General features: G+C 41.0%; 2 protein-coding genes across 2 annotated transcripts in view; both read right to left on the bottom strand.

Moving 5' to 3' along the window:
- LOC149288449 (rab GTPase-activating protein 1-like) overlaps positions 1-20598 on the bottom strand; it is a 115728-nt gene that overhangs the window by 62586 nt on the left and 32544 nt on the right. The window lies entirely within an intron of this gene.
- Positions 17428-18519, bottom strand: LOC149288450 (G protein-coupled receptor 52-like). Its single transcript, XM_089491789.1, has one exon. It carries the CDS (start codon positions 18517-18519, stop codon positions 17428-17430), a length of 1092 nt encoding a protein of 363 aa, XP_089347915.1.

The following is a 20598-nucleotide window of genomic DNA, read 5'->3' as shown; positions in this document are numbered from 1 at the left end:
GCTGTATAAAACGCATACAAATGATGCTACAAAGAGGTTAGGGCATTTTTTGTTATGACCAATATTTGGTTGTGTAAAATAAGTAATTCTGGTAAAGATAAGGTTTACATAGTATAGTATAGTATAGTACAGTATAAGCAAACACAAGGTCCTCTATTCACTAAAGAGGGAGATTGAAGGAGAGTTGAACATTTCAGCTGTCTGATATCCAGTGGTATATTCCAAGCCTAGGGTGGCAGGTCTTGGGGGGGCAGCAGCATAACAGGGAGCCAACTTGGGCAATCAGGCTCCCTGCAGCACCACTGGTGGTTGGGGAGTTAAAAGGGAGGTCGCAGATCTTCCAAGCTGCCCACCAACACTATGGAGGACTGTGCCGACTCCATATAGTCTCTGGGGTTCAGCGCCAAAGGTAAAAACAACCCTGCTGATTTCATTATACATTATCAAGCTGGCCCTGTGTAATGCATGAGTGAATCACTGAGGAGTTTTTTTAAATCTCCCTCATCGCTTACACATTAGGTCAGTCTTTCCATCTGTGGAAGCTTATCTTTTATAATCAAAATGTTTCTGCCTCCTTCAAACACATTTAGTGAATATATGCAGAGGTCTTGTGTCAACCTAGATGTACATTCTATGGCTAGATGGCTCCATACAGGACTATGGCATCATCAAAATACACTAAATAAATAACATGTTGTAGAAACTCTTTAGCTTCAGCTGCTGAGAATATGAAAGCCATCATGATCAAGATGGGTGGTGTATGTCCAAATCTCTTTAAAATAAAATAACTAGCCAGTTTCCGAACAATAAAAGGGCTGCAAATTAGTCAATAATGAAAGGCAATCAACCATCAGGCTGCCAACTGTATATTTTTTTTGACTGTTAAGATGTACCTTCGATCATATCTTCTTGCCCAAAATCTATAGCTCTCCTCCGTCTACACCGCCTGCCGATTCATGTACAAAGCTACTCATCATTTGCGCTATTTCTAAATGCACCAAACACAGTAGCAGAGATGCTCATTGCTTTTTATCTCTTAATTACCTTTCTCCCACACCATCTGAGGCTGCCTATTTTTACCCAAAGCTGTTCTCTCCAGCAAGACATCAATTACCTCAACCTGAAATAGATTTTACGCTCCCCTATTTATACAGCTTCCCTCCTTGCACATTAGAACGGAACGACAGACACTGCCAGGCAGAAATGCACACGTTATAATATTTAGTCGGAACTTATTTCCCTTTCATGGCTCTCGTTATGGTCATATAACATGCATAAGGACTACTTGAATAGCCATGCTGTTGCTTTAACCCTGCTAGTGCCAGAGGGAAAAGCACAGCAATGCATACTTTTGAAAAAATGTAAAATTAGCCACATCTGCACTTCTGAATAACCAAATATGCATAATATGCACAAAAAGAAATAGTGACAACCAGAAGCTCCGAATATCTACAAAATGTATCAGAATATATAGTGCTCGAGGGAAAGACAACACAGACAGGATATGATTAAATATTCTAATACATTCACACACACACATATATATTATATACATATATAGAGAGATATGTGTCTATATATATAGAGAGAGATATAAACATATAAATATTTGCATGTGTCCTTTTTTTATCAGTCCATTGTAGTATGTATTGCAACCCAGTAAGGCACTGTTATACTAGTATATTTATACAGAATAGGTAGGTGCTTTAGAATGAAAGAATGTTATTATATAAATTGCTCTTTAATAACATAAGAAAACGTTGAGAGCACTGGCATTCAGAACATCTGGAGACCAAGATCTGGAGACTTGATATAACGTTTTAAACCATAACATTTAAAAAAAAGGTAAATCAAAAAATCCTAACAAGGCAGTTATTGTTAGCCAGCCAGAGATGACACTTTTCCCACCCGAAGGGACGACGAGCCGGCAGCTGCCTCCATACACACATGCAGTATTTAGGAAGCTTGATGGCTCAGTCTTTTACTGGAAGCGAGCTTGCAATAAGCAGTGCATTATCATGCAGATGCGAGATTGTGATTGCTGCACTCACTGGAGTCCTGCAGCGGCTCATGTTAGATTGCTGCTATTTTAAGCCGTCTCTTTAGTGTCTCGAGGCTCAAAGCAATTCAAGTAACATGTTGTATACAAGTGTTTGGTCGCACAGGGAGGGGGTAGGGGAGAAAGGGACGAGTCTGGATTTCTACATATGCCCTGTTATTTCAACTACAACGTGCTCTCATAGAAACATATAGTCTGGAAGGTTGAAGAAAAAAGAAAAAAACAATACAAATCCTTCAGACTCTTCAAGATCCATAACTGTACTGATCCAGAAAAAATAAATTCCTTTTGAACCACGTGTCAATTTTGATCTGAAAGTTAAAAAAAATGAATCCCCAGAACACGGACTTAATTACAATGTGTACCCCTGAATAGTCCTAATAGTCAAGTTGGTGGTCATCAGCTTTATAGTAAGTGCATTGCAGAGCTGTAAATGCTAAAATTAGAAAACTAATTAATTTAAATCTGATTTAACTCCTCCCCATCAGCCTCTCCTGAAAGCAGGGCCCGTACCGCAGTATGCTTCATGCACATGCTCAGTAGAACTCAAACAACGAGAGTAGCAGCCAGCCACAAATACACACATAAAAGCAAAAGTGTTGATTTGTGCTCTCAATGCAATCCATCCGAGAATGGTTGAGGGAATTTACAACCTTAAATAATATATTATGAGGATACAGTCAGGCTTCCAAAATTCAAATTAATATGAATATAAAAAGAGCAAAAAATATTCATAGAATAACACTAAGATTTCTAGTGCTGTACAGTAATGCACTCGCATGTGTATAGCGATAAGCTGGCTCTTCATAATAAAGGTGTTTTTTATTCTTCCCCCAAGAACACTTAAAGGGATATGAATAGAAGAAATCAGTAAATTTATTATGTATAAAATATCTTTCATTGTAGCTTTCAGTATCCTGCATCCACTAGCAACATAGCACTAGCAAAGATTATATTTGTTGATTTCTTCTATTCTTATCCCTTAGAGTACCAGCCTTGGGGGACGAAGAACAAAACACCTTTTTGGATCTTTTGCTAGCATCCACACAACTGGCAGTAATACTGGCTCGCGCTGGTGTTCCAGGGGTCCAGCCAGAGCCCCCACAACACATGAGCAAAAAGCACTCCCAATTACTTCAATTGGAGACCTTTCATGGTGCTGATTGGCTGATTTAGAAGCCAACAGTTGGGCAAAAAAGGGGGACCATTGGTGGGACTTTGAGCTGTAGCTTCTTCTAAAGATAAGTGATTAAAATGCATTTTCTGTTGGGGCTGCAAGGGGTCCTAGGCAAAATAAGCATTATCTTAACAGGAGCCCTTGCTTGCCTTTATCTGTCTTTATACGTGCTTTTATGTCCCACACGGTTTTAAGTGTTAAACAGGTTGGAAACTAAAAGCAGATTGTGGGTGCATCTATGCAGAAGATTGCTTCATCTGATGAGTCAGGCAGACAGCTTCTCCTAAAATATGGGACTAATGTACGGATAATTTTGTTTATGCTAAATGAATACATGTAATATAAATAATCATGATCTAGCTCACAGAAACCATTGTAGCAGTGAAAGAACTTGCTCGCAGCAGATTTGAGGGTTAACTGGATGAAATATCTAAGGAAGGAATCTCCAGCCCTAGAAGTAAATTGATCTGGAACCACATTGCACTGCAGCCCCTCAAGAGGTTAATACAGTATCATGCCAAGATTGGGGGCTCCAGTCCTAACGGTGCATTTTCATTCCACGGCAACAAACACTCCTGGAAAGGCGGCTTCGCAGTCAAAGGGAAGCTCTCAAGACTCTGAAGATTTTGGTCCATCCACGAAGTATACTGAAGCTCATCACAGAGTCTCTTCTTGAATTCACATGTCTCGGTTTTGGGTAACAGACATTAAAGTCGTTATTTTAATCTGCCATGCACCGTTTAAATCATAATGAAATTGTAATTGTTTTGGAGATTTTTGCCTAGATTGTATGTGCTTTTTCTGTACTCTCCCGAAGCTGTGAAAAAGTAATTACAGCATTAAAGGAAACACAAAGAACTCTGCAGATAGGACAAGAGGAAGTGAATTTGCCAGCAATCAGTGTCAGTTATGATAATGCTATAACACCGATCTCCCTGACATTAATAGAGGCTATCATGCGGCAAATTAAGTATCTGTCTGCCCCTTGGGCTATAGGACCCTCTGCAGCTCTGATTTCCCTGCTCTTATGAAATCACCATGAAGAGGAAATTTTATCCACAGTACTTTATATAGAAAGCTTACATTCAAAAAATTCACAAATGTGCTACACAGTGAGATTTCATGTAGATCTGGAAACCATGTTTGATCAACAGGTTCTGCTGGGATCTTCTGCCGATTCTTTCCCAATCACCCAGCTAACATCACTGTGATCTTTCGACGCAGTCCTGGGAATCAACAAGTCTCTTTTGATTACCAAGCATTGCAGATTTGTTCTGATTTTGTTGGATGTGCCGTTTCCTTGTCTTTTGTCAGAAAAAAAAAATAGCATGAGATGTTCAAAGAAAAGGCAATCTTCCCAGGTGTAAAAGGAACATCATGTACAAAGCAATCGGAGCAAGAATGATAATAGGCAGCACACTTATTCCTCTATACAGAGCCGGCTAGTGGCTATTGAGGTGCTACCAAACTACAACTCCCACAATGCATCCTGTCACTAAACAGGCATATAAGGCAACTCTGCAACTATAGATGTAAATATTACATTTCATCGTTGAGTCCACTAAATAAATGTAGGGATGATTACAGAAATACTACATGCACATTGATCACCTGCGCTGTGTGTACACAGAACATCCATGGAGGTTTCTTGTCCTCAGGATCTGTGCAATTATCCTTAACTTATTATTCTACCTTCCCTATAGCTATGATGTTGATTGGTACAATAGGATGAAGGGAGAGAACTTGAAAGTGATGAGACATGCAATTTTTGCCACCTTTGACCTTTTGTTTCCAGAGGTAAAACAGTCCTTTAGTTTCAAACTAAAAATCACTAATATGATTATTAATATATTACAGGTACAGGCAACGTTTAGTGCAGACTTAAGCACGGGAACAATGTAACACTATCAGGCCCCTGTCTCTTTCTAGAATTACATTGGAAATGTGCGGCTCTGTCCTTGGTGCTGAACGGAGCAGCGCTCTAGTGGAATGCAAACAGCCGGACGGCTTCATTTGACAGCTCACCGAGGAATACTTCAATCGACTGCCTGTCAGAGGTGGAATTCCGGTAAGATACCGCTTACATCTGCAGCCAAAGAAAGATCTCTTCTGGGTCAGCAGGTCAAAAAGTCCCAGCTGCAGCAATTCATAACTAGCATCATTAAACCAATTTCCGCCACAGTACCGCTCGCTCGCAGCATTTCCCTGCCTTGCCCCTCCGTCTGTTACGTTTTTAACCCAAGCTTTAAGTACTGTATGTGTCATTGCACTCTTCTATGGCACTTACTGGGTTACACGGGCATAGAGCATGTAGTTATTTCTAAGCTAACCATATGGGAGTACCGTGTATTTGCATGCCAAAGAAGCCAAATAAATCTAGCGTACTGTTTACTTATTCGCGCTTCAGTAAACGCTTACTGATTGGCCTGCCAATTACAACCGCACGCACACTCAGCAAAGCCGGCACGGAAAGACAGAAATATACAGAGGAAAAACATGACCGTAGCATCATCAAGGAGACATCATGTCTTGTAACACAAGGCTCGGCAGAATGATTAGCCCTACTAAATAAGGCATTAAACCAAGGAACATGGCGTGCATGATGTAGACGTAAGGAAACACGGTTCTGTATCGCCTAAGTGAAAGTCTGTGTCACTTACATACAGGATCCATAAAACAAGATGCACTTTTTATTCTTCACATCTCTGGAATTATGGAAAACCGTTGTTTCTCTCGCTGTGGAATAATTCTAGGTCGGATGAGTTCAGGCAAGAGAGAGTAATTTATGGAGGCTCTGCCCACATGGCACACAGCTAAAGGAAACTAGTCCCCATCATTTAAACCAGGCATCCCAAAGTAACCACACTAATTGAAAAAAAACCGTTAATAGTCAAATATATGAAAGCGATGGGTCCCCTATCAAAGATCTTTTTTGGTTTCCTCTTAGACCAAAGTGGGACATTTAATTTCTGATACCGAAAAGCAGATACAGTCTTACCCCAATATACAGCAACACAGACCCCCCCAACAATTTCAAACAACCCATGCCGGACAGGGGAGCAGTCCCTGAAAATCTTGACCCCCGGCCCCTACCCAAAAAGGACTGTTTACCACACGCTGCAATTGATACCAACCAATTTGATTACAGAACCCATATAATATACAATTCCAACCACAACCATACAATACTAGTCTTCAAAACAACAGTATACGGTGCATGAAATCTGGCACCTGCTTAAGACTTTATAGTATAATTGCGTAGGCAACAGATCATATGACAAGACCAACGTAAACACTACAATTTCTATAAGAGAACCGTGTCTGGGAAATTACATTTATCAATCCCAATCCCCGGGTAAGAATAGTCAGGAGCTGTGTGATTCTTGCAAATAGTTTCACCTTCTCAGAAAATAGTGTCTTCTCTAGCAAGCGCTCAATGTCACTTTAGCGTGAGTGCAATTCATTCTCTTCAAGTAACCAGACCTGGGGCTTTAATGAAGAGTGACACGCCACGAGTATGAACCGACAAGCATGAAACAGTATTTCCAGCTAAATACAGATTTAGCAAATAGGTTCTAATCAATGACTTCTAATATCACAGTTTTCTTCACATATAGGTAGTAACCAATACATTTCATGATTTATAATAATTTCTCATAAACTGTAAAATCAGTGGTTATCTTTTAGTTAAAGAAAAAAAAATCTGAGATAACAGAGTTTGTCATATCGCCCACTACATCAGGCAGGCGTCTAATGAAATGACTGTGACCAACGAGACAAGATATCAGTATTAATTCAGGAAAAATGGGCAGTCTTGATGGGCCAAATGGTTCTGGTCCGCCATCAAATCCTATGTCTCTTTGCAGTAAGACAGGTATACATATCTGCAGTTGGGTGGTAGGTGCAGTAGAACTGGGTGATGGCATTAAACACATACATTAGTCCAGCTTGGTATTCCAGTCCAGCATCCGGTCTCCGATCAACAACAACGGATTCACCAGCGTTCATTAGGAATGGAATAAGTTATTGCAGCCTAATTTGTGATATTTTGGGGGGTCATTATTGGGGGCTGCTTCCACTCTTAGATTCCCAAGATTGGGGTGCTTTCATTACCTCGGTCTGCAAGTTTTCAGTCAACTTGCCCTCGCCTGAAAATTACAAATTTAAAATCGCATTCACATGTTGGTATTCACATGAACTCACAAACAATCTGCATGGATATGTAAGATGCAAGGGCAGACAACCTTACTCCAGTCTGCTCAGTCAGGTTAGCCCTTAACTCAACTGACCATTTGACTTCTTGGTGAATAGATCCAACTGAATGGCAGCTCAGCAGAAGAAGAAAAAAAAAAAAAAAAAAAAAAAAAAAAGGCCACTCGAGTTCACGATGTTAATTAGATAAACAGATAAATATTTACCCTGGAAGCGTTGATCATTGCTATTGTGCCGTCTCCCAGAAACCTATCACACATTTCTGATGAAGTATGAAGTCAGGAAATACCCTGGTTATAATAGGTTCTTTTTTCATGTAAATTATTTCAGCGACAGCGCTTGAATTAAACAGACACAATACAGGTTAATGATGCAAAGTCTTATATTTCAGCAAGTAGGTCAATGGAACAATATTAATAACAGTAGCATTAAGTGGGTTAATGTTGCGCTGCCTTGCAGGTTTGCAAAAAAGGAGATTAATGGGGCAATTTCTTCTGCACAGATGAAGGTTTATCAGCTGATTTATACAGAGTATTTATCCAGATGCTCCAGATACCCCTCCTTACAAAACAGTAATTTTCATATTTTCATTTCTCACCTGCTCACATAAGACCATGTCATCTTGGGTTGCTCTTATTATCTCATCCAGAGTACTATGTTCTGCTGAGTTTCATATACCAATCAATACGTTTATGAGAATAATGTAATAGCACTGAGATACGACGTTATGACTGAGTATTTAAGTACGACAAAACAGTTTGTTGAAGGAAGTAATAGATATTCGACCCTTACAAACGAGGGTCATTTTCGCAACCTTGAAAGAAGTTCATTTAAATATTCTCTGCCTTAAAGCTGAACATCTCAGTTTATCCTGTTCTGATATAGACCCCCTGAAGTTACCGCCCTGGTTCCTTGATAGTTTTGGTATATTTAAACTTCTTTGTGATAAGGAGATTCCATTCGATCAACAATATGGAGGTGACTTTTAACCCAGGTTAAGCCACCTTAACAGAAAATAAACAAAATATATTTATATCTTGTTTACCTGCCAATTTTGTTTAAATTTACATTGTCAGAAAATAGAGCAAATGGCCATACACTGTACAGTATTCAAATGATTTTAATAAAAAAAAAAAAAATCTTCATCCTACTTCTCATAGGATTTAACGTAAATTATACAATAAATTTATTTGAAATCCGTTTCCTGCCTGTTCATTTCGGACGAAAATGGGGTGGATTTAACGTTCAGGAACAAAATTCGATCTCAGACGTCCACGTTACTCTCACAACCTCTCGGACTCTCACACCGTCATTTTTGTTCACTCTCCATTTAGTGGAAGTGGTCGGCAGAAAAGGTATTCAGAGAGTGTGAGACGTGGGAGTGAAAGAGCCCACGAACTTTACACTCTCATTCTCATTCATTCTCTCTCTCACACACACACACACGTCTACCTACCTTCTCTGCTGACCACTTCCGCATCTTCTTTTTCTTTGTTCTCCCTTCTATCTTCTCTCTGCTATCTTCGTCCTCATCTCCGCAGACACAACCTGGTGGGAACTTCAGCCAAAATGGCGGTGCTTACAGTGACATCCTCTCCCGATCATCCGATTGGGGAAGGGGACATAACTGAAAGCGAAATTTAACCCTAATTTGAACCCAGAGCAATATGTTGGCACTTGTGGCGACGTCCTCCACCCGACCCTCTCATAGGGGCCGAGGACGTCACCGAAAGCGTCATCATTTTGTCCCAACACGTACTCAGGGCAATATGGCAGTGATGTCCTCTCCCCAATCCTACAATCTACATGGTTCAAACGAGATTTTGTCTTGGTTAATGTTACTGTGCATTGCATTTCTTACACTTGTAAATCAGCCCACCATAAATGATCCTAAAGTGCCACCCATGTTTTTTTCCTTTTGTTTCTTCTACATTCCCTAAAACCAGCCACACACACACACAATGTAGAGCTTTTTTTTTGGAACAAACTGATACGAGTGAGATTTTGCACAGAACTTCTTTGACAGACATAGTGGTGGTTGTGGGGCCAAATCATTCAACATGGTATGACACTATGACAATCCTTTGATGTGAGCTTTGATGTGCAGTGTAAAAATGATCCTAAGTCCCTGTCTGTTTTATCATTGCCTGAAAGATCAGGAAGACATTCAAAGCTATGCGCTGTTTCAACCGGAGGAAAAAAAACATTATCTGACACTTAACCTTTAAGCCAAGACGGAAATTGCTTAGCAACATTTTTTGTGAAGTTTCAGTGTGGGGGTCCTCGGTGTCAGAGGTGGTGCTGTAACATGCCAATAACGGTGACTACATTTCTTTCCCAGAGTGCATTTCTTTCCCAGAGTACTGCGTTCCTGCTCCGCCAGACACTCAAGGGCTTCAGTATCTAACTTAATGAAGCAACGTATTTAGGGAAACCATAACACACATTATGTAATGTTCCAGATTACTGTGATAAGCGAAAGTACGGAAGCTGTGATAATTAGCACTAAAAACAATGGACCTCCTGCGTTTCCTCTCTGGGTCATGATGATCATTGCTTAGCTGGTTCTCTTACCCAGGAGTCATGATTTTGATGTTATCAAACTATTTCTATTAGTCGTGTTATTATTATGCAGCACATGAATGTTCAAATGCCCTTACTGCATTAGTCCCTACCACTTCTGATGGGAAGCTGTTCCATTTATCTACCAACCTCTCAGTAAAATTAAAACTTCCTTACATTACATCCAAACCTGTGACCCTCAAGTTCTCTTGTTCGAACATTTCTCCTACTGTGTAGATTGTTGGCGCTAGATAAATAAAAGATAAGAACAAATAATAATACATTCCAGTCTCTTACTTGGACCAAAGTCAGCAGTCAGTTGTAACGTGTCACCTGGCCCCCACCTCCTCAGCAAGTAATGATAACAATAACGCGGGATAAAGTGGGTAATCATTTTTATGTCCCCAGGCAAAAGGTTAAATATTTTGCTCTTACATGAAGTTCATTTGAATTCAGTTTCACAGATTATTAACTACCTTTCTGGTAAAAGGGTATATTTATTCGCAAGCGGCAATATTTCTATGTTTTGCCTGCTAAAGCATTTAAATCCCCTACGTCAGCCCAAAATGCAGTAACACAAAACCAACTGAACAGAGTTTATATGAGAAATAAAATTATGCATGGGTGCATCCAGCAGAGTTCATTATTTATTCTCATTATCAGACACAACACTCACAAAAATAAATTAAAAAAAAGAAAACAGCTGGCAAATTGACATAATACTTTTATTTAAAATTTGTATTTGTTCTTCTTTTAACTTTTTTTTTTCACATATATTTTTAAAAACACAAGCTAGGCCAAAGATCTTCCGAGTTGGACAAAATACCGAACAGACCATGTACTTTCCAGTGGCCTATCTCAGCTGTTCCCAATAATGCCCTCAAAGCCAAATATTTTTTTATGATCTGACATCACTTTCTTGAGTAATTTATATCCTTGGGAACCTAAAACTAAATCACAGGGTCCACCTAAATCAATGACCGTTCAAGCTTTTCACAAACATCCATGGAACGCTTCCATATCTGAACGGAACAGGCACATGAAAATATATTTGTGTTTCTCGGAGACAGATAAGATCCAGCAAAAAGGGTAATCTGTATACCTCAACCTGCTGAGCACTGTAACGGCACGAGGGCTTCGGCGTTCCACGTGCATTAGTCAAATGTTCCCATATATCGGGAGGAATTTACTAAGCATTGCTGTTTTTTCGTAAGGCAAGTAACTCTTTGAAGCTCTTAGTAAAGCTTTGCTGAGAGATGCCATAGATCTAAAGGTCCTTCTAGATTATTCTGCCGGGAAGGTTAAGTTGGCCCCGACGGTCCAAATTTAAAGCGTAACATTAAAACCCCTCATCGTGCTCCACACACAGTAAACTTAGTACATTGATTATTATAGAATGACTTTTTTTATGAGTTAATGTGTTTACCACTATAGGTCTAAGGCCACAACATAATGAACGGTAAAGTCAGCTTCATCACCATTGGATTCCCCACCCCCTCCGTGGCTGTGTGCAAAGATACTAGTCTGGGCTGAGGGTAAAGCAGGAGCCAGCAATACATGGTTCCTTTGGAAAGGCCATCTAAATATAAATATTTTACTTTCATTCATTCTAGAAACACCAGCAACACTTTGGGGTTTTTGCACCAAAAGGAGAGTTGGTAGGTGAGTTGTGATTTTTACTTTAATTTTCTCTAGGAAGGAAGGCTGAGCTAGCCCTGTATATAATGCCTAATTCAGCGTGTACGGAGACATTGAAGAAACCCTTACTGATGTAACTATACAGGGTATTATACAGGGTCAAGCTCTTCCTATAGAAGAAGGTTTGACCTTCATAATGTATAGACACGCCAAGTTGCTGAAACACAACTCTCCTGACAACGCTCCCTTTAAGGGATATCAGAACCTGGTCACATTTGTGCGTGTAAGCAGAGCTGGCAACATCAAAAATAAACCTTAGCACCTTGAATGCATTATACATTAAAAGCCTCTCTGCTATATGTAAGCAGAGCTCTTATGTTAGATGGGTCTATGCAACTAATATTTTGGGCAGAGTTCACCCCAGTCAGAATAGAGAAAAGGCCATTGTGCTCTAACTTAGCCAAGTCATTCTTATTTTAAGATCAGCCTCTTTTATAGCTGTTATTGGTCTAATAACCTGTTACAAAGTCACTGCTATGTAATACAACACTACGGTATTCAGTTACCATCAGGTATTATTACAAGATCATTCAGGCTGTTAATAACATGGTACCTGAAGCTTAGTTTAACTCTCTAGGTGCCCAAAGAGAGAAAGTAGGACGCACACCTTTCTGGCCCACAAACAAGAGGCCAGAATAAATTACCTGTGAAGTGGGCTAAACCACAACCTGAAACGCCATTGTAGGACTCTATATTTTGGGATACTTTGGAATACGATTCATGGCCCTTCCCTTAGAAAGAACTTTTCTAGAGTAATGTCACACACTCTTCCTCAAAACATGGAAGCAAACAAATATACTGCAGGTGGCATCTCTGATAACAGGGATATATTATTATAGAATAAATAAAATAATAAGGATTGACATTATAGGTGAGATCTTTGAATTAGAAACCAGTGTACTACTGGCCCCTCTCTATAGGTTAATAGGACTCCAATGCCTTTCAAAACCGGACACCAGTAATTAAATATTTGCAAGCAAATGCGTTGTTCCAAAGAATCGGCAGCATCTACCTCTGATGGCCGTCACTTTAGGAACAATCATTCTACACATCTGAATAGTTGCTAGAAAATTTATTATACGTTACGGTCTTCTACGCCGGAAATATTCTAGTAATCACTATAGAAAAATATTTTTATTTTCAGCATTTCACAGAAGTACAGTGAAGAGTACTGCTAAAACAGTGTTCTTTGCATCAGCGCACACAGTACTGAAAGTGTTACTGTACAGACAATAATTTACTTAAGTCATCTACCTCCCCCTTCTAAAAATATGCTGCCCTTTGGACCATTGCACTATACTGATCTGTACTATTATAACAGAAATGCTAGCAAAAGTAAAGATCAAAGGGGAAAAAAGGTTAAAATATTTCAGACAGAGAAACTCACGCGTGTTCAGAAAATGACCATGTAGTCTACTTTTACTTCTTACTGGATCGCTCTATTTTTGGAGTCCGCAAGATGACTTTTAAAAAAGACATGACTAAAACACAGATGATTTTTTTACCCGAGATCGGCTGCTGCCACTAGCATTTTTACGTGCAGAGCTGCAGTCTAAGATATAGATACGATATTCACAAACGTACGTGTTATGACAGAATTGTGTGTATAGGGGCAGGCTATGTGCATAACACCAATGGCCCACAAGGCTTGCTAAGGAGTAAGACGACTGCACTAGCTACATTATTTTGGTATTTCTACTAATCTATTTAAGATTACAGTTTTATTTATTATAAAATTTAGTGCCAGGAAAAATACAATTAACCCCTCATATTTTTCCTACATGTTGGCTACTGCAATGGGCCAATAGGAATTACAAACACCATTGTTGACACCACAAGAGTAGCGATCATGAGGCAATAAACAAGGTAGTACGTGCCACTGCTACAATTAGTGTGTGTCGGTTGGGGCGGGAGGTTGATGAGTGTGTGTGTGTGTCGGTTGGGGCGGGAGGTTGATGTGCGCGTGTGTGTGTGTGTGCCGGTTGGGGCGGGAGGTTAATGTGTGTGTCAGTTGGGGCGGGAGGTTGATGTGTGTGTTGGTTGGGGCGGGAGGTTGATGTGTGTGTTGGTTGGGGCAGGAGGTTGATGTGCGTGTTGGTTGGGGCGGGAGGTTGGTGTGTGTCTGTGTCGGTTGGGGCACGAGGTTGATGTGTGTGTGTGTGTCTGTGTCGGTTGGGGCGGGGCGGGAGGTTGATGTGTGTGTGTGTCGGTTGGGGCGGGAGGTTGATGAGTGTGTGTGTCGGTTGGGGCGTGAGGTTGATGTGTGTGTGTGTGTGTCAGTTGGGGCAGGAGGTTGATGTGTGTGTGTGTGTGTGTCAGTTGGGGCGGGAGGTTGATGAGTGTGTGTGTGTGTCGGTTGGGGCGGGAGGTTGATGAGTGTGAGTGTGTGTGTGTGTTGGTTGGGGCAGGAGGTTGATGTGTGTGTGTGTGTCGGTCGGGGCGGGAGGTTGATGAGTGTGTGTGTGTCGGTTGGGGCGGGAGGTTGATGAGTGTGTGTGTGTGTCGGTTGGGGCGGGAGGTTGATGTGTGTGTGTCGGTTGGGGCGGGAGGTTGATGAGTGTGTGTGTGTCGGTTGGGGCAGGAGGTTGATGAGTGTGTGTGTGTCGGTTGGGGCGGGAGGTTGATGAGTGTGTGTGTGTGTCGGTTGGGGCGGGAGGTTGATGTGTGTGTGTCGGTTGGGGCGGGAGGTTGATGAGTGTGTGTGTGTGTCGGTTGGGGCGGGAGGTTGATGAGTGTGTGTGTGTGTGTCGGTTGGGGCGGGAGGTTGATGAGTGTGTGTGTGTCGGTTGGGGCGGGAGGTTGATGAGTGTGTGTGTGTGTCGGTTGGGGCGGGAGGTTGATGTGTGTGTGTCGGTTGGGGCGGGAGGTTGATGAGTGTGTGTGTGTCGGTTGGGGCGGGAGGTTGATGAGTGTGTGTGTGTGTCGGTTGGGGCGGGAGGTTGATGTGTGTGTGTCGGTTGGGGCGGGAGGTTGATGAGTGTGTGTGTGTGTCAGTTGGGGCGGGAGGTTGATGTGTGTGTGTGTGTGTGTGTGTCGGTTGGGGCGGGAGGTTGATACACTCCGTCCCCAGAAAATGGTTCCTGAACCCATACAAGTCACGCAGAGTCTCACACCTCAGCACCCTGGCCATAGACCCCCCCATAGTCCCACTAATTACAGCAACAATACAGATTCTTTAGCAGAGCTCAAACAGATACCTCTGTGGCCCAGCAGCAAATAATGCATATTAAAGTACTTTACAATGACATTCATGTGCATTATTTTACCTGGAATCATAAAAATGAAATGTAAAAAATTCCTTTTGATAAAACGCTGAGGCTCCGGAGCTGCAGCGCACCATCTTATCCTTTCTTTAAAGAAGCAGATCATGGGCATTTAAATTTGAAATCACTGGGAGCGCTTTCTGTGCATTTGTGTAAGGATTCTTGTTAGACCTTTTTGCCAGTTTGTTGGAGGTAATTATCCGGCACGTGCGCACTGCTGAGCGGGAGACACATTCGATGGACGGCATCTCCTGCAAGGCACATAGCTGAGGGGGGCGCAGGAGACAAAATCAAGAGAGAGTTCTGATGAATACTCTGCATCAGAATCCAAAAGGACGATTGTCAGGTAACACCCGGCCATCATATGAATTAAAGTGCATATGATGGCTGAGGGTCAAACTGGGGATGACAAAGCGGAACCGGCACTCTAAGGCCAGCGGTCTCCAAATTACATAAATTTGGCCGCTGGCTGGATACACACAGACACACGTAACACACATGTGCAACTGCATGTATCAAGCTAGCGGACGCAAATGCAAAACTCGATCTGCTGCTTGAGCGACAGCATCAATACTTCTACCCAATCTGCCACCATCCCAGAGATGGCCAGTCCCAACCTATGATGGATGGATTCTACCGTTAAAAACGTGTAGATTTACTGTATTCCAACTATAACTCCCATCATTACCAAGAGCCACATATGGAAAAACAGATGGATTACCAAAATTGGAACAGCCAAACATCTGCATCTTTTGTTCCTGATCAGGTTTGATTGTCAACAAGGTGATTAATGCTGCTTAAAAAAAGGTTACAGCACACTTTCCTCATGAGTGAATATACTTACTTCTAGATCTATATACATTTAATATATGTGCACATAAAACTGGCATCAACAGCATCACCCACTACACACTATGTTCTGATTACTTATTAGATGAACACAGAGTGAGCGAAGTTAATTGAGCTTATACTATTTTTGCATTTCTTTTATTATTTTTGTTTTGTTTTTTTACATTGGTGGCGCTGCCGCCACATGTTCCATTAAAAATATATAAAGGAAAGGTCAATGTTTTACTAACCCTAGAACAAGCCTTTTTTGCCCGACCTCACAAAAGGCAGAAGGAAGCTGCTCAGCCTCTCTCTTTGGCAGTGACTCCATAGCTTTTCTAGCTATTAGTCTAGCGATCAATAAGTAAGGTGTATACAATTCTATATATATGACAAGCAATTGATTCTTGTTTCTCTAGTCTGAAAACTGGGCTCCGTGATACACACTGAAAAGCATATTTCAACCTTCCTGTCTTATGTGGACACACTAACAGTAAACATTAAAGTTAACCCCACTGGTCCATATTAATAAAGATCATTTCCGGGCCAAAGTTTTAAATGAGAATCAGTAAGCAGGAACATTCTATTACTTTGAATGTGGACTGCTCGGTTATTTTTCTGTTTTATTTTTTTTTAGTTTGACCCATTTTTCTTGTTATAAATATCGCCGTTTATAAAAAGAAAACACATACGTATATTTTGTGTGGCTCTCTGTCTAAAGAACTAATGCATTTCTTTTATAAATAATGTCAAATGTCTCCAATGATATACATATATTATTTTTTAATGTATATATATACTTTCATATGAGACAACACACATAGTGTTGCACAATTCCTAATTAACACCTTGGAATCTTGCAACCTTTTGAACAGTCACATAACACTCACATTTTAGCGTGTAAGTCAACATCGTTCAACTATCAGGATTTATTTTGGTCCCCAGTCTACCTGGAAATCCTATAGGTCCCAGACTATTATATAATAAAGTATATAAGGTCTGGCGCCCCAGCAAATGCAGTCATCTATATTTGGCCCTCTTTTTTTAACACTGGTGTAGGCGAATGCACTGATCGTCTTCACCTTACAGACACCGATAATACTCACCTATAAAACTCACATGGAATACAAGACTAAAAAAGAATTTCCTAGAAACAGGAATTTGGTCATCTTCACATTATCTCAAATAGTTTTTTTTCTAGCTTGTTGTTACATAGCAGTTTCCTAATTAATAACAAAAGCTTTGCTAAGGACAACGGTGTGGATTCCACACAACTGACAGAGGAAATGAGTCGAATTAGCTGTGGCTGCAGGGAATGACCTTTTTATGAGATATATGATATTTTGGCAGAAAAAAAACCAAAACCACACATTAATTGGATAATCATAAACTAACACATCTTTCATATATTCTGCCCCTTTCAGTTGAATGACTCATTTCCAACCGGGGAGCGCACAATCCCGTGCCCACTGAACCTTCCTTTTCATTAAAGTTTATAGATTCCGTCTTTCTTACAAATTCAATCTCATAGTCAAAATGAGGTGTTTTAAGAAAACCTTTTGTAGAGAAAGCAGCATCGGGGGCCTGTGCAGATATGACCGTAACGCTTGGCAGTTTCTCTGCTGTGTTTAAATCGAGCAGGAGTTTGCACGTTTCCGGGGTTTAGGGTCCCGCTCATGCTTGTCTTTAGAACACAAACATGGAGAACATATGGTTTCAGACAGTCTCCTTAGGCCAAGGCGGAAAACGCTGTTGGATAAGCTGTATATGACACAGTTGCAGAAACTATTGCTTATAGCCAACCACGTGGTGAGGAAGGACAGCGTAGGGTTTTCCAGTGCACGCCAACTTTCCAGCAGAAAATAAATGATGTATGGGAGCCATAGCACGTAGAAAACACTGGTGATGCGGAATAAAACCATGGCGTAGCGTCGATCAGGGCTGTGGCCTGGTCCTGCTTCACCAGCCGATTCAGTTTCGTGGCTAGGAAAGCGCGCTCGCCGATCACTAATTTCTTTGGTGTGCTGCCGACAGATGCGGAAGATGTGAAAGTACGTGAAACAAATAACCAGCGCTGCTGGAGCATAAAGCAGGCACACAATGAAGCCAGTAAAGTAGGCACTGGTATGCCACTCCATGGCACACCACTGAAAGATGTCCCCATGATAGCCAGGTTTACCCCAACCAAAAAACGACGGCAGGAAGATCAGACACGAATAGATCCAAATGAGGACAATGCAGAGACGCAATCTACACGGAGTTACTAGCTGGTTGTAGGAGAGGGGTTTGGTGATTGCCAGAAAGCGGTCCACACTGATAAAGGCTAGACAAGCCATGGAAACACTTTTCAGGACAGAAATGATGTATCCAAAAACTTGACATGTCAATGATTCATGAACTCCAGTTGAATAATGGAGGAGTGATAGGGTGGGAACTAAACAACTCACTCCCACCAACAAGTCTGCATACGCCATGGTCTGGATGAAGTAACTGGTAGTGTAATGGTGAAGTAGGGGTGCACAGTGAAAAACAAAGATGACCGTCAGATTACCAGTAATTATTAAAAAGGTTAGCAGCACAATAACGGTTGTTTCCAGTATGCATATGTCCACTGAGTTGTAGTGTCCAATACCCAATGGGCAGAGGTGATAGTCAGATGCATTCCATAACAATCCACTGTCGTTCAATGCCCGCCAGTCAATCACTTGTGACTGGTTCATGGTTTGCCCTGTGAGTCAGCTGGTAGAAAACTGCAGGACACCTTGGAAAACCGTACACTGGGAATGTGGATCTTAAAACCGAGTAGGATACCCTCCACTTCAGAGACTCGTGACCTCCTTTGGTGTTCTGTTCCATCAGTGAGACTGCTTCCCGTAGTCGGTCATACCAGGTTCAAAAAATCCACAGAATCCTTTTGCCAATAATCGCTCACCTTTGCATCTCAAAGAAAGGCAGGGAAGGGAAAAATAACACAGCATGTAGGAGAGACTTGGAAGAACGAAACAAAAAGAGGCCGCCGGTTGTCTCTCTTGGGCTCTCTGTATCCATTCTTAGTAAGCACAAAGCACTGCTGCTAAAGAGGACAGACTCCGTATCCTGCACCATGGATGAGGGAAACTAAAAATACATAATAAAAAAAAGGGAAAGGGAGAGAAAGAAAACCCTGATGAAAACATTTTCTGCGGGCAATGTTTCGCTTTATGAATAGGCGGGAGACGGGTGGTTGTTTCATTCCCCTGAGATGGTTTATCTTTAGACTCGTAAATTTGAATAAGAGGGAGGGGAAGTCAAGAGGGATCTTAAAATATCTCAACATCTCAGACCCAAGTAGGAAAATCATGGGATATTTTACAGATACCTCTATATCCCCCAGCTGTATCTGCAGAAGAAAATGGAGTAGAAAGAATGGGAAAACCAAACTGTTATTCTTCTTATCCCAACCAATATTAAAAAAAAATCTAAGATACATCAGATTAAATTCTGTGTCTAAGTTATTTTACATTAATTCTAACGGTTAAATAGATGATTTTGGGTCTTTAGTGTTGCAGAGCTGACAAACCTTCTGAAAGCATTGAATCAGCAGCCACATTTTAACAAAGGAAAGTCATAATCCAGGATGGCAATCCTTTTAGTGTTCTAAAACAATGGGGGATGGGGGTTAAATAAGATTTAATTAACTCTTTAAGTGCAACTGCAGTGTTCAAAGCCTTGTTGTGGCTTATATTCCACACCCCTGGCACTGAAATGGTTAGCAACAAATGGTATGCCAGATTCCCAATTAATAATGTCCCACCCAATATTTTCTTCGGTGGAATCTTAAAATAGAAACCCTGCTACCACCAATCAGACTAGTCTCCGTATGAACTGGTACATGACATTTACATTACATTTATTTGTATAGTGCCAGCAGATTCCGTAGCGCTTTACAATCAGAGTGGCACAGTTGATACGCAAACTGGCAGGGAATGATAACATCTAGCATGTATTCAACCTTGAAATTGACCCCCCCCCCGAACACAAACATCGACAGCATAATCCAAAAATAATCTGCAAAAATATAAAAAATAATAATTGAGACATTTCCCCTTAAGCTCACAGGCACAATGTTTCTAGGACTAGGCATCTCTGGTTGATGGTTAATAGCTTCTTTGTCATAAAAAAAAACCAAAAAAAAAACCAAACAAACACACACTTTGTGTGGGCTTGCATATTAAGAAATTTCCATCTCTGATCTATAATACGAAGAAGCCGTTCCCATCTTCTATGCATAAAAAAAGGTTAAATTGAAGCTGTATGTCACTGAGCATTTCTAAGTAAAAGCTCGTTTGGAGAAATACATCCATTTCAACGAGATTTCCTAAAAAGACAGGAAGACTTCAAAATCAATACATCCTGCTGGAGAGAACATGGAAAGAATCACCCCAAATAAAAGGATGCCCAAGGTCATTTTACTTGATCTTGGATTGTAAATTAAAGTTAGGCAGATGTAACCCCTCTTTATTGTTCTAAATAAATGTAAACCGTCATATGTTAAGAAGATGAGTGAAAGGAGTTGAGATAACGTCTAAAGGAATGTTTGCCAGAGCTTTCGAGCGCCAGCAGCTTCCCTTAAAACCCCCCCATATATTTTCCCAAGTTACGTTCCATAGCCGGCACCTGTAAAGGAGTTCTGTCTTTTTCTCCAGGTGTTAAAACGAGTAAAACAAAAAGAACGGACATTCGCTCTCCCCCACCAGCCTGAACTATGAAGCTTTAGCTCCAATGCTCTGCTCCTTCTATTTATTACAGCTATTATAGTG

This window comes from Sceloporus occidentalis, unplaced genomic scaffold (genome assembly GCF_023333645.1).
Source record: "Sceloporus occidentalis isolate IW3139 unplaced genomic scaffold, rSceOcc1.0.p SCAF_51, whole genome shotgun sequence".
In the NCBI taxonomy this organism is placed as follows: domain Eukaryota; kingdom Metazoa; phylum Chordata; class Lepidosauria; order Squamata; family Phrynosomatidae; genus Sceloporus; species Sceloporus occidentalis.
This window is presented reverse-complemented; position numbering and strand designations above follow the sequence as displayed.

What these genes read in the sequence shown, in the direction of transcription:
- LOC149288450 (XM_089491789.1), bottom strand. Translation starts at nt 18,519, where the DNA reads ATGAACCAGTCACAAGTGATTGACTGGCGGGCATTGAACGACAGTGGA.